This window comes from Oryzias melastigma, linkage group LG5 (genome assembly GCF_002922805.2).
Source record: "Oryzias melastigma strain HK-1 linkage group LG5, ASM292280v2, whole genome shotgun sequence".
Lineage (NCBI taxonomy): Eukaryota > Metazoa > Chordata > Actinopteri > Beloniformes > Adrianichthyidae > Oryzias > Oryzias melastigma.
In genome coordinates, this window is record NC_050516.1 from 12,911,800 (window position 1) to 12,925,394 (window position 13,595).

The 13,595-nt window shown below is 41.8% G+C and overlaps 1 protein-coding gene across 3 annotated transcripts in view; it reads right to left on the reverse strand.

Annotated features, from left to right (window-relative positions):
* Positions 1 to 13,595, reverse strand: part of dag1 (dystroglycan 1) — a 56,640-nt gene that overhangs the window by 20,695 nt on the left and 22,350 nt on the right. For all 3 annotated transcript variants that reach the window (XM_024269984.2, XM_024269985.2, XM_036211889.1), the window contains exon 2: positions 3,978 to 4,565. In XM_024269984.2, the coding sequence (XP_024125752.1) occupies positions 3,978 to 4,316 (339 nt within the window). In that variant the 5' untranslated portion in view covers positions 4,317 to 4,565. The remainder of the gene's footprint in view (positions 1 to 3,977; positions 4,566 to 13,595) is intronic.

Sequence of the window (13,595 nt, forward strand, 5' to 3'; positions counted from 1 at the left end):
ACTTTATAATCATAACTAAAACACTACTTTTTTTAATAAAAAATTCTCATAGGGGGACTTTAAGACCGTCTCGGACATCTATTGAAAGTGCGTTGAAAGTTAATATATGTTGACCAATCAGAGACTCGGATTTGGTAATGTCCTTTTTAATTGCCAACCATTAAAAAAAGTAATCATGAAGGAGAAATTAATCATTTGTGCCCGGCTGGGATTGGTTGACAATAAGTCTTTCATATACAAGTTGTGAAGGAAAAAGCCTGGAGATAGATTCACAAAATTTGCAACATTGCAAATCAAGACTCTTTCAACTGTAGGGGGTGCTAGTGTCGGACAGTGACAATCCAGTGTGAACGCTGTGTGTTAAATGCACGTTCTCTGGTGTGAACGTAGCATCAGAGAAACTGACCTGCTCCTCCTCTCCACTCCATGAAGCTTCACTCATGTCTTGAACTTATTTCCCCACACTGTGGGCTCCTGTCAGCTCTAATGATGCCCCTGGTCACAGAGTGACGGCCATAATTAGACTGCCGGGGTTAAAGAATCAAGATGGAGAAAGGGGGGGGGATCAGCTGTAGACGACACCCACTGATTGGCTGCTTTTCATTCAAGCCCCTGCAGGCTTTGGCACACCGGGCGACCGACCCAGCAGGTTCTGTGTAAACTGTCAAAAGACATATTCATCATATGCCTGAAATCTCCCAGACCGGACCCACACGGCTCCTGGTGTTCTCTCCCAAACCGCATCAAGTCATCCCAGATCAGCTGCTGCCCGGCGAACGCCGCTGCTCCGTCACCCGTGAACCACGAGGTGCTGCGAAGCGCCACGGAGAGCTCTGGCAGGAAACTTTCTGACGCCTCCTCATCGTCTCCTTCCTTCACTGAATTGTTGAGATCTGACATTTCTGTGACGAGGCCCGCCCGCAGGAGCCGCGTCTTCCAGACGAGCGTGAACGCGGCCAACAAAAGTTTTATTAGAATGCGTAAAAGTGCGAGTTGATTTTCACGCTGCAAGACTTGATTGATGCGATCAGAGGGGATTTGACGGGGATGCAAGAAAGGGGCGGATGCGGAGGCAGAGATAGGACTTAAAAGGAAACGAATCAGGGGAGGGCGTGTGGGGAGGGATGGGGGGGCAGGATATGAAAGGCTGGAATGTGATGGAGAGATAAAAAAAGGAATAGAGAGAATGTGGGGGTTAAATGTGAGCAAATAATTATGAAGGAGAGCGGAAGAGGAGGGATGGAGGAAGTGGGGGAGCAGCAGAAAGGCAAAGACAAAGAGGGAAAAGAGTGCAAATATTAAAGAAAAGATGGAGAAAGAAAACAGAAAGTGATGAATGAATGGGCAGATGCTGTCGGGAAAGGATAAAAGGGAAGAATACACAGCATAAAATAGGAAATTGGCTATTGTGCAAGAGGTGTTGCAATTAAAGAAGGGCATTTATCGGTTTATGTGTGAAGCCCTGAGGCGGCTTTAAAGCAGCAACTCGCAGTATTTCACCATTTACAAATACATCTCCCTTTACAGGTAGAATATTATAAACACAGCAGGTTTGATGAGTGTTCACTCACTGAATAGAAGCAGTTTTTGTTCCCATGATTCTCCTGCCTTCCTGTCTTCTACAGAAAAAAAAAATCCACTTACCAAATCGCTCATTTTCTCTGCACTGCAAGGCGCACTTTATTTAATTTATTTTATTCCATGCTCCAAGTGGATACTAAATTCTGATTGGCTGCTGGGTGTGGATTAAAAAGTGATAATCCACAGTGATAAGGCACGCCTAAAAAAGAAGTACCGGTCACGTAGCCCAAATTTTCTATATCACTGCACAGGCTTCTTTAAAACAAACTTTTGCTTCATCATCTGGACAAAAACATGTGATAAGAAATTAATTTTCTCTCTCAACTTGTGCTTTTTTCAACCCATCGTGACAATCAGCACATACTGTTTTTATTTGCCGCTTCAGTCGAGGTCAGCGACATGTTGAGCAGGCTCAGCAGCATGCTGCATCATGTATTAAATAGTCTGCTTTTTGTAAAAAAAAAAAGAAAAAAAAGAAAAAAAAAACATGTTTAAATGTATTTTTTTCTATAAACCATCCACTTTTTTATCATCAGAACACATTGAAGTCACAAATAGACCTTGTGAAATCTTTGTAAAATCAGTGACTTCATACCCGGCGTTGGGGGGAAAAAAAGTAAAGTAGTGAGCATCATGCCCGAATTGCTTTTAAAATCCAGGGTACTGTAGTCCCACACTATTTAGTTTTTTTTAGTAGTTAGAGATTAGGGTGGGAATTCTGACAGAACATGAGTTTTTTCAACGTGTTACTAACAAGGCTGGGAGTTAGCGCAGTTACAGTAACATTTGTGTTGGCAGTATCAGTCTGTTTTTTTTTGCCAACAAGATTGGGAGTTGCAGGTATTCTGAGTAGGCTAACACAGCTAACGTGTAGTGTGTCACAAAAGAGTCCTAGAATTATAAAGTCTGACTGATGGACGTATCTGTGATTTTTGTTTTGCTTAATGCACCTAATAAATGACATAAATTCGAAAATAGACCATCCATAGATGGTGCGACTTATAATCAATCCGGTGCTCCCAATAGTGCAGAAAATACGATATTTCATTTTGGTCTAACTGTTCACCTCATAGCTTATGTAAATAATAATCTTAATTAGGGATGGGCGATGTATCAGTATGTATATGTCTGTATCAGTATCAGCCGATATTTGCATAATTTAAGATTATCTGTATCAGTCCGATATAAAAAATTCCACTGATATAAAGGCCACGGATGTTTTTCAGTTTGACCGGTGGTTACAGCAGGAGAAGCGCTCTGTTTAGCACAGCCTGCCCGTTAGAAAATAAAGAAATCAGTCAGAGTGTAGTTTGTAAGGGCGTATCCCCTCCACATCTCATGCCTGCAGCGTTTGTGTATAGCCAGTATTGAGCCAGTATGGGGCCAATATGCACACCTTACTAACGACTACAGCAGAGGTCACCTAGATCAGGTGTGCTTAGCCAATAAGGAACTTCAAGACTAGGTTGGTTGGAAAACATGTAAGACACCGGCCCTTGAGGCCAAATTTGGACACCCCTGAGGTAGAATGTGCAGTAAGGACACCGTATAACAGCATCACCTGTACATCATGAGTGTGTCAAACGTATGTTGTTCTCGTCTATGACCCTCCATGGGCCTAGACAACCCAAAAACTCTTTATGCGTGTGTGTGACTAAGGCCTCAAAGTCAGAACTAATAGTAATTCTTTCCATTCTCTCAATTCCCAAATTACAGAGCTAGTCTCTAAAATCCATCACCATTCAGGGAGAAGAGTTTGGTTCCAGACTGTGGACATTTGGGATTAAACTGGCAACAAAATCTCATCTATCTACACTGAGACGCCGTCCAACGATAATGAGCCTACTTTTTCCAGCAAGGGACATGTCGCCCTGCGCCACTACACTGCCTACAAATGTTTCTTTGTTTCTACACATCTTCTCCAAAATTTCAGGAATGTTCCTCTACATGTTCCGATTCCAGTGCAGAAACCAGTGCAAATACACCTGATAAAGTCATGACAGGTCTCCTGGCAGGCTCGTGAGACCAGGGATTGGCTGCACTGCAGTCTGTTCTGGATTGCCTGGGCAAGAAGCCATCAGCCACATCACCCCACGAACATTATCTGCAGACGATCCGAGCTCTCAATCCAAACAATGTGTTGGGTTTAATTAAGTCTGGTTCTGTTTTTGTCAGTGTCTTTGATATTTCTGTACAAAAAAGGAGGAAAAGGTTATACAAACCCTGGCACACGTGTTCAAAGGTAGAGACAACATCTGGCAAGATCTTTCATCATTTTGCAAACCAGATCACATGAAAGGGAGGATTTTGTCTCTTTGTATTAGCAAATCATAAGAGTATCTCTGCCCTGATTAATTTAGGAAGGTTTCTACAATGACTAAAGGAACATGACTCACCTGCACTATCTCCCCCGTGAAAGAATTCTCCACCTTGTTTGGCAACTTGATCTGGAAAATCCGTCCCACCATCGCAGAGGAGTCTGGGAAGGCGGTCGGCTCCTTCAACGACTGGAGGCTTTCCGTCACTTCCTTAAAGCCGCTGAGCAGAGAGGAGCTCATGGAGGCCTCCAGCCCATTCCCACCCAGCACGTCGATCTCAACCTGAGCCAGGGCCAGCGGGGGGAGCCAGCCCGCTGCGGCAAGAACCAAACCCAGTGCCAAGACTCTAGTCCGGGACGGTGTCAGGTGGAGGCCCCGGCTCGCCCTCCGTCGCTCCTCGTTTAGTTTATTGCACATTCTTGGCCTTTTGTCCGCCTGTCACTGATGGGAAAAAAGAGGATGTCCAAGTGGAAGGGAGGGGTTCTCTGGGGGGAGCATGCACCCCCGACAGATAGAGCAAATCCCTTCTTTTAAGTGTCCAACGCTCTCCCCGCCCGGCGCCTCCTTGTGTAGCGCCGCGCCCCTTTTCTTTTGTCCTGTCCTTTCGGCTTTCTTCTGGTCCTTTTAGAGCTTTAAAAGTCCCATCATGCTGAGCGCCTCGGCGATCTGTGAAGAGACAGAAGGGAGAGCAGAGGTGAGGAGGGGGTACTCTTAATCAGAAATCAATGCCTGTGATGGAAGCAAGTGGTCAATGCTGGGGAGTGTTCTAACAGGTCAGGCTCGAGTTGAGGAGCACCGGAGATTTGATGAGAAGGAGAGATGAGGGGGAGGAGGTGAAGGTGACTCACGGTGGGACCGTGGATTAGCTAACAATGGCGAAGCAGTCAAAGCTCTAATGAATGTATGCCTCCTCAGTGTGCGTGTGCAGGGGGGGCAGACTCCAGTGTGTTTGTGCAGGCCTGAACTCAGGGTTTGTTATTCGTACAGCTCTTTCATGGAGGAGAGGATCCCTGGGGGGCTTCGGCACCAGAGAACACAGGCTGAAAGGAAGCAGAAAATAGTGAGAGGGAAAAAGAAAAGAGGGGAATGAGGAACACCCCCACCGTGATTCCATTTTGCCCTGTCAGAGAAAGTGAAAACCCTGCAGGACTCCCAGGTAGCCTTTGACCGGAGGAGAAAGCCTCTCCTGTTGCTCTGACCTGAGCGCCACCTTCAGGATTAACTTTTTTGGGAGGTTTATTTCAGGTGTTTTTATCTTATTCTTGGAGTCAAAGTCAGAATTTAATCTCATTTGGGGGAAGTTTTCAATTCTCCACAAACTGGAACGAAGTTTTAACCTCCTAAAAGACGGATGAGTAGCGGTTCTTTCATCTTCGATACCTTCAGCTGCACTGCCAGCGGCGCAACCCCCCCCCTTCCACTTCCTCCCTATTTCCCCTTATTGCTTTCTCTCTGTTGTTTAATCTGTCATCCGTTTCCCTTTTAACACTTACTCTTTTATTGCTTAGCTTTGTTTCAAATTTTCTCAGAGTTAAGCTTTTGACTTAACTTGTTTTTTTCCGTTCCCTGATATTTTCCATCCTGCCTTTCTCAGATGTCCCCCCGAAAAAAATCCCTTTAAGGCCATTATCATTTTTTTCTCTCTCCAGGCACTCACTCACCTATCAAAAACACAGCCGTCCTATTCAGTGCGTGACAATAGAGCCGCCAATGGTGGGGGAGTATCGCTATGAAAGGCGCCATAAAGGAGGGCTGTCAGCGCCGAATGAAGAATGCGTGCAGAAAGAGAGGTAAGAAGACACAGACAAGGAGATCTCTTAACACCTACCCCACCCGAGGGAGGGAGAAAGGACATTCGGGACTGGAAAAAAAAAAAAAAAAAACAAGGAACAGGTGCAGTTTAGAGGCCTCTGTCCTCCAGATATGCCTTGTGATTGGTCTAAGCACATCAAAGATGGCTCACTAGGGCGAGTGTGTGTGGCTCAGGTGTCATCCTTCAACAGCCAAAGGATTACCGTTCAGTTGAAGGTGACGATAGGGTCGACAGTGTTTTTTTTTTCTTTTTTAAGCTAAGGCTAGCTAGTTGGTCGCCATAGAGATACCTTCAAAGAGCAACAATGGCTGTCTTTATGTTCTGGATCTTCCTGCAGCTCCTCATCTTGTTTAACTCTTTAACACCGGCTATAGCTCCAGTGTTGACATTATTTTGACTACTGTAACTTTTCAACCTTTTACGTAATTCCAGCATATTCTGAACTACGCTTATATGCAACACTTTAGAGTAGTGAAGTGCTTAACAAAAACCAGCTTATTCTATTGCGGAGAAAAAGCAGTTTTGTGCCTTTACGCAACACTTTTTGCAAGTAAAATTTTGTGAAATAATTTTTTTTTCAATGTCAGAATCAGCCAATTCACATAGATCACATAAAAGGTCGAGAAATTACAGTGTGCCAAAGTATGGCTGCCCAATATGAGGAGAACTTCATTCATTCATTCATTCTTTCATTTTCCTGACCGCTTTGTCCCTTTTGGGGTCGCGGGGGTGCCGGAGCCTAACCCAGCTACTGAAGGGCGAAGGCGGGGTACACCCTGGACAGGTTGCCAGTCTGTCTCTGGGCCTCAATCGCACACACATTCACTCCCACATCCACACCTTGGGACAATTCAGAGTCACCAATTAACCTATGAAGCATGTTTTTGGACGGTGGGAGGAAGCCGGAGTCCCCGGTGAAAACCCACGCACGCACGAGGAAAACATGCAAACTCCACACAGAAAGGTCCCAAATTCCCCAACTGGGATTCGAACCGGAGCCTTCTCGCTGTGAGGCAAGAGCAACGTGCAATATTGATGATCAATATTGCGATGACAACATGAGTTGAGATATATGAGCAACTGGCAAAACAAAAAACGAATATATGCATCATTACCATTTCACTGCAACAGTTTTATTTAAATTTAAGTCAATATAATTCTACTGACAGTTATTGCAATAGGAGACAGGCAAGAACAATGTTGGAGCTTCTCTGAGAAACCACGTAACACTCCATAGTTTTAACAATCTCATAATTTCACTAATGAATTTTACAGTATGTGAACTGTATCAGATTAATATGAATATTTTCAAAACATATATAGATTATTACTGTATTTTTAAATAAATGTGTCTAAATGTGTAAACTCAAAATTTAATTGAATCAAATGTATGTGAGTGGATCAAAACAATTGAAGAAAAAAAAATTGTAATCAAATCATTCCAGGCTCTGGTGAATCAAATCAAATAGATTCTAGAAATTATTGGCGATACTCAGCCTTACTGCAGAGGCAACAAGCTCCTCTGATACTTCTGAGAACCACAGTCCACCAGACTCAGTTTCCATATGATTGGCTTTAACCAACGCCACACATGACTAATTTTAAACTGTTCTTCCTGTGTGCGGTCAGCTGCATTTAACCATTCGTAAATCGTATGTTGGCTCTTTAAATAAAGCTGTTCATCGGACACAGTGACGCGTACACCAAAGTTATTGACATGTACACACACAAGGGTGAAAATAAATATAAGCTGTGCCAAAGCTCACAGTGATGCTTTATTTTGTGTCTTTAGAGCTGCATGTTTAAAGATAACATCAATTTTAGACCATTTTAATAGACAATTTTGGAGAATTCTGCTGACTCCAACACGGATAACTCCAAAGGTCATGTTGCCATTAATCTTCTTCAAAGGTTGTAAAGGGTGTTGCCCCATTGTTTCATTCACAACAGCATTACAGCTAAGACAGATCAGGACTCTGGAGGTGGATCGATATATTAACAAAACTTTTAAAAAACACTGACAAATGTTTGTGCTTCCCATCATTTAACGTTTTTAGATAGAGAATTGACCCCTCCCAAAAAATTTGGAAACAACCAAGAAAATTGGAATGGAAGCATCTGTATCTGGAGCCTGATGAGAAGACCTCGTCATCTTCTGCTTATCTGGGTTTCTCTGAGGTACTGCATCTGTCTGGAGACGCTCTACACCTGCTGCAGCCGACACCGGGAGGCCTGCAGCAAAACACGGCTGTTCCTGCCAGCTGCTGGATCTGCTGCAGCTAAAGCAACACTTTTCCCCTCCATCCTCTCATTTGTCAGCATTTCCCTGTTAATCTGAGTCCAGGTTGTGCTGACTCAGTCACTGATGAATAACTGTCATATGGATGTTCTTTAAAGTAATTTGCTGATCGCCCAAATGTCAAAAAGATCTTCAAACGCATTTTTATTTAGTCTTTAACCCTGTAAAGCCCACTACATAAAAAAATGACAGAACATTTGAATTTTGGGGATGTTTTTAAACCATTTGATGAAATCCACGAAAAATTACAATACATTGATCAGTTATGATCAACTGCAAATATAATAAGTTTACGTGTTTAGTGTAAAAAAAAAAGCACCTTATTTATCCACTGTCTTAAACTTGATACACATATTTGTGTAACTGTATCATAAATAATTGTTGCTAAACAATGCTCCAACTCCTAACACTTGAAAGTCAAGCCTTAAGTTTCTTTTAGAGTGTACTTTTAAAGGTATTTATTTTTTTGTCTTTTTGTTTTTAACTATAAAGCCTTCTGAGCTGCACATGCATGAGAGGCACTTTTTTTTTATAAAGTTTGATTTGATTTCAGTCTTTCAATACAAAAAGTAGTAATAAAAAAAGAATATCAATACATGAGTTTTTCTCGCCATAAAGTTTTGAAAATGACCAAAAGTTTTCCCGCCAAAAGTGTTTTTAAGATCTCATGGTAGAAGCCATTTGGAATTAAGAATGAGAAGGCCTTCTACTGCCTCTAGTGGAACAATACAAAACTACAGGGTCATTAACTGAATGATTTATAATGGGTTTTAAAGAAAACTTTGGATTATACTATTGTGATGGTAGTCTCATTTTGTTTTGATCAACCATACTATGATTAATTATAGTTTATTATGATAAATCTTTGTTATGTGTCATACGTGTTATAGTAGAGTGTCCAACACCAAAAACAAAGTCAAATAAAAAATTGTCAACCTCATTTCCCCAGTGACGACAATCCATTTTAGAAAATGTCACTTAATTAAATGTTCTGTGAAGCTGTGACATCATTTTTTAAAAGAGGCACACCCTTTTGACCCAGAGTCTCCGCCTCTAAAACCAGTAACTATTGCTGGAACTTATTGTAAAACAATCCACCTTTTCCATATATGATGCCTTTCAGATCAAATTTTACTCTAGATTGGGAAGTGTCTGAGCAAATATTCATGAAAAAAATATGAAGAAACTCATTTAAAAAAGTAAAAAACTAAGCTTTATATATTGTTGCTTTGTGAATTTAACAGTATGGAATATCTAAGGATTTTGTCAGACTATTTAAATGTTTTCTGTGTCAATATGATTACAGATTCTAAACTTAGTAGATTAATACATTAGGTATTCATTCAATACTTTGGAACATATGACTTTAGAAAGAAGTCAGTTTTTTTGTGATTTCTTCTGCAAAAAACAAGATACAAAAATAAAGAAGGAAGTGTGATGTTGATGTTGACACTAGGAATCTAGGCATGTCCTTTATGGTTTTATTAGTATAGACTAATGTTGTAATGAGGACCAGAACACCAGAGAGGAAAGCAGTTTGGGCGGTTTGATTTGCGCACACTAGAACGAACATCACCACTGACCGCATGCAAAATTTAGAAGGTATATTTAGGTCTGAGCAGGAGCTGCTGCTGGGAGATCAATATAAATATCCGGACATGACACCGGTTCCCCTGCAGCTCCTCCATCAGGTTGCTGTTATAAATAAACCATCCCTCGCTCTCTTCTGCTGGGGAAAGTAAAAAAAAAGGCAGAGGGGAGGTGGTTAGAGGAAGTGTCGTCATTTGTACGACAGAATGAAAAACTGTTTATTGTTGGACAGCTGCTTTTGCTGTTCAGTTTCCTTCATAGTGGCTGCTGTCAGATACAATCTCTTTCAGCGTTACTTGTCAAGACTTTTTACTGGCACACAATCATATTTTAACTCAAACCTACATACAGCTTAAAGTTAACTCTCAGAAAAAGCCGTGTTGGAGTCAGACTCACAAAACATGCAAAAATGCAAAAAGTCTCTAGCATTTTTTCAGTTTAGAAGTTTCTGGAGTCCAAGTTTTCCCATTTTTAACTGTAATTTATGCTCAAACTGGACCTCTTCCTTTAATTCTCATGTGAGACTCATTGACTGTATACGAGAACAAGCGAGTGTGATGACTGATTATTGATAATGATTATTTTTGACAAATATTATGCCTGAGTAACAGCTGGTTATTTCTCAATAGAACTCTTTAGGATGTTGGCCTAATGGAGCCAGAGGATACTTCCTGTTTGGAATTCTAGACAGACAAAGCAAGGAAACTCTGGTTTGCTTGAGTGTGATTGAAGACAAGGGTCTAAGTCAGGGACAGGCATCTTCAGACCTCGAGGGCCGCAGTGTCTGAATGTTTTCCAGACATCCAAGCCCTACTCATGACTGATTATGCTGTTCAGGTGTATCCAGCCTATTAGAACATGCCAAAGCAGGGTATGTTGGAAAACAAGCAGGTTTGCGGTCCTCGAGGCCTGGAGTTGCCTATGCCTGGTCTAAGTTAACAAGCATAAGTGAACCCTGGTCACTTCAGTGTGAAGGCAGAGAAACTGCACAGATACCATAAAAGGAAGAGGCAATAATGAAAGGTTTTATGCAACTTGACCATCCAGAATTTCAAAGTAAGAGACAAGAGAGCAAATGCTGAAAATAATGTGCAAACAGATGACAGTGATGGGAACAGGTGACGGGATGTTTGTTCTTCAACTCAGAAACTCGGACAACTATGTCCTAAACTGGAGTGGGAGAACAACTACGCTTTAGTAACTGGTATGGATTGCATAGTATGAGTTGGCTCTAATGTGACAAAGTGAACTAGTTGCAAGTCATAAATCGTTCGAACTAATGAAAAATAAGTGCAATATTCACAAAACTGAATTAACTTAAAATAATTTTGCCAGTGCAAACCCAGTCAGCATATCTTGCAGCTTTTGGCTAAAGGTTAAGGTTTAAAAATGAGCAACAAAAAATAAATAAAATACTCAATTCATAAATGATAGATCAATCATTAATTGCAACCCTCAAAAAACAACTAGTGCAAAGGAGAAGAGGAGAGGACTGGCAGACATTCTTCTCCATGAATGGCTGTGAAAGTTCCAGTCTGAACCTGTGAGGTTCTCTGTCTGAGGAATTCTCCTCAGAAACCAATCAGGTCACGGAAACGCCACTCTGGGACCAATTAAAGTGACGGCATTCCCACATGGCAGCTAACCCAGCAGACAGACGTCTCCACAACATCAGCTCTGAAAACCTCTGCTTCCAGAGCGTCCTTGAGTCTGCTCATCATCATTCCAACTTGGTCTACTTTCTGCCTCCACCCCCCCTCCCACCCCCCAAAGTCCCAGCTGATGGCTTTATTATTGGCAGGACGACAGCCACAGGATGGACAGGGCAAGAGAACAAGATGAGGAGTCTTTCCAAAAATGGCCACCTTTTTCAGGTGGCTTCCCATGATTTTAGCTCGACAAATCTATATTTACTTTCACAATAAGATTTATGGATGTTTAGTACACACATTAGCCACATTTAGTGTATTTGTCTGGCTTTGTGAGGGAGCCTGCTTCACAGTGTGCAAACACATTTATTCCTGAGCTGTAAAGACGGAAGTCTGCATTGTTCTTGTGTGCAAGGCGGCCTCAGAGAAAGGATGTGCATCTTCACGGTCCCTCAAACCTCATTATTGGTTATTTAGGGCTGTGTTTCAAAGCGGTGACCTCTGCGATAGAACAATCTGCGCTTCCCCGAAAATCCACTGTGAAATGAATTCAAATTAATCTGCATTCCCTCTCATAATTACTTTGGTAATTAGCTTGGCTGCAGTTGCAACAAGACTCTCGTCGAAAAGAAAAATGCAATCCACACCCAGAAATGCAATCAATCAGCGTGCAAACACACTTTCCAGTCTGCGGCTGCCACACAGTTAGTTTGCAAAAAGGAAAGCGGAGGACCATATGTGTGAGCATAAGGCAACGAGGAGAGAGGCAGTGTGCTACGCCAACAGTGAACAAGCACAGCCTGGAAACCCTCCCAGTTATTTATAATGAAGCAGACACAAAAAGAAAACGCCAAAATGGACAAGACGTTGAAAGAATTAAAAGTAAAGCTTGAGTTTTTCCTCATCCGAACACAAAGTTTAAGGAGGATAACTTAATACATGTCTGCATTTGGGTGTAATCAGCTTGTGGGTTTCTTTTTTACTACGGTACATAAAATAATCCTGTTAGTTGCGAGCAAAAGCTGTTTTCTTGAAGTTACACAAAACACAAATTTCTAAACTAGTAATAAACAACACTGAGTTGACTATTAATTGAATAAGAATAAAACTGTAATCATTGGCAGATAAAAATATTTCTGTTGACAAGTGTCACCATCTCTGTGATGGAGTGGCAAACTGTACAGGGTGTCTATGCCAAACAGGGATAGGCTCCAGCAACCCTGTGACCCTAAAATGAATTAAGGGGGTGTAATCATTGATTGTACAAGAACGCTGGACTGAGTCAGAGTGATGTCACCCATAAAAAAATGTCTTGCTTCTGGCTCAAAGGAAATCAAGTCAGTTTTAGTCGCCTTTTTTTAAGATATGGACGCCGCCATATTGGAGCCAGGCATCATCAGTGAGCAGTCCGAGTCAGGGTGAGTCAACGTGTCTATGGTAACCACTCGCGACAATCTTGTTTCCAGTCCACACCCCTACCACTAAAAAGCGGGCTTGACAGAATGGACAGAAAATCCTGTCCACCTTCATCCACATTTGTCATGGGATTGATCAATGTTAGACTTGGGTCCTCTGGACCCCATAACATAACACAAAAGTTAATCAGACCATAAAGATAAGTTTGAAAGCACCTGAAACTAACTTCACGATGTCCTTAAGATGTTCAGACATCTCAACTGTTCATTTGTTAAGCTGCAGTGGAACATGAACTAAACCAAACAGGTAAACGTTGGTCTGCCTGAAGATGACAAAGTTGGTTTACTTGTGCTTACTTGTACTTTTAAGTTAAAAAAAAAAAAAACAGCCCACAGCACAAATCTACAAAAACAGGAATCACAAACAAGTGTGAAAGTGTCTGCTGGGTAAATATGTTGTAGTAGGGATAAGCAGGTAATTTTTAGTGTGGGACTGGAGAGAAGAGGCTGTTTTCTTCTTTTCCTTACAGTGAGGACTCCCTTTGGGTATGAGTTCCCCAGATTGAGCAGCATGTGGAGCAGCCTGTTACTGTTTCTTTTTTTTTTTCTCCCAGGTAGCTTGGTCCGCTTTGTTCTTTGATTTTGTCTAGAGAGTAAAAAGTCAACCAAACTGGATGAAGCTGTGACTTTCTTTATCAGACATACAGCACATTCCAATCAGTGTGAAGGCCACTTTAGAAAATCCTACCGAGTCAGAAGAGCCAGAATAGCAAAAAGCTTGAAGAGGAAGCTGTAGTTCTGTTGTTGCAGAAAGTTCTAGGTTTTATTTCAGGAGCTCAATAAGTCATAAAAACTCGTAAAATTTGAATTAGCTCTACAATACAAAAGTATAAAAATCATAGAGTATAAGAAGACTGGTCTCAGTGACCC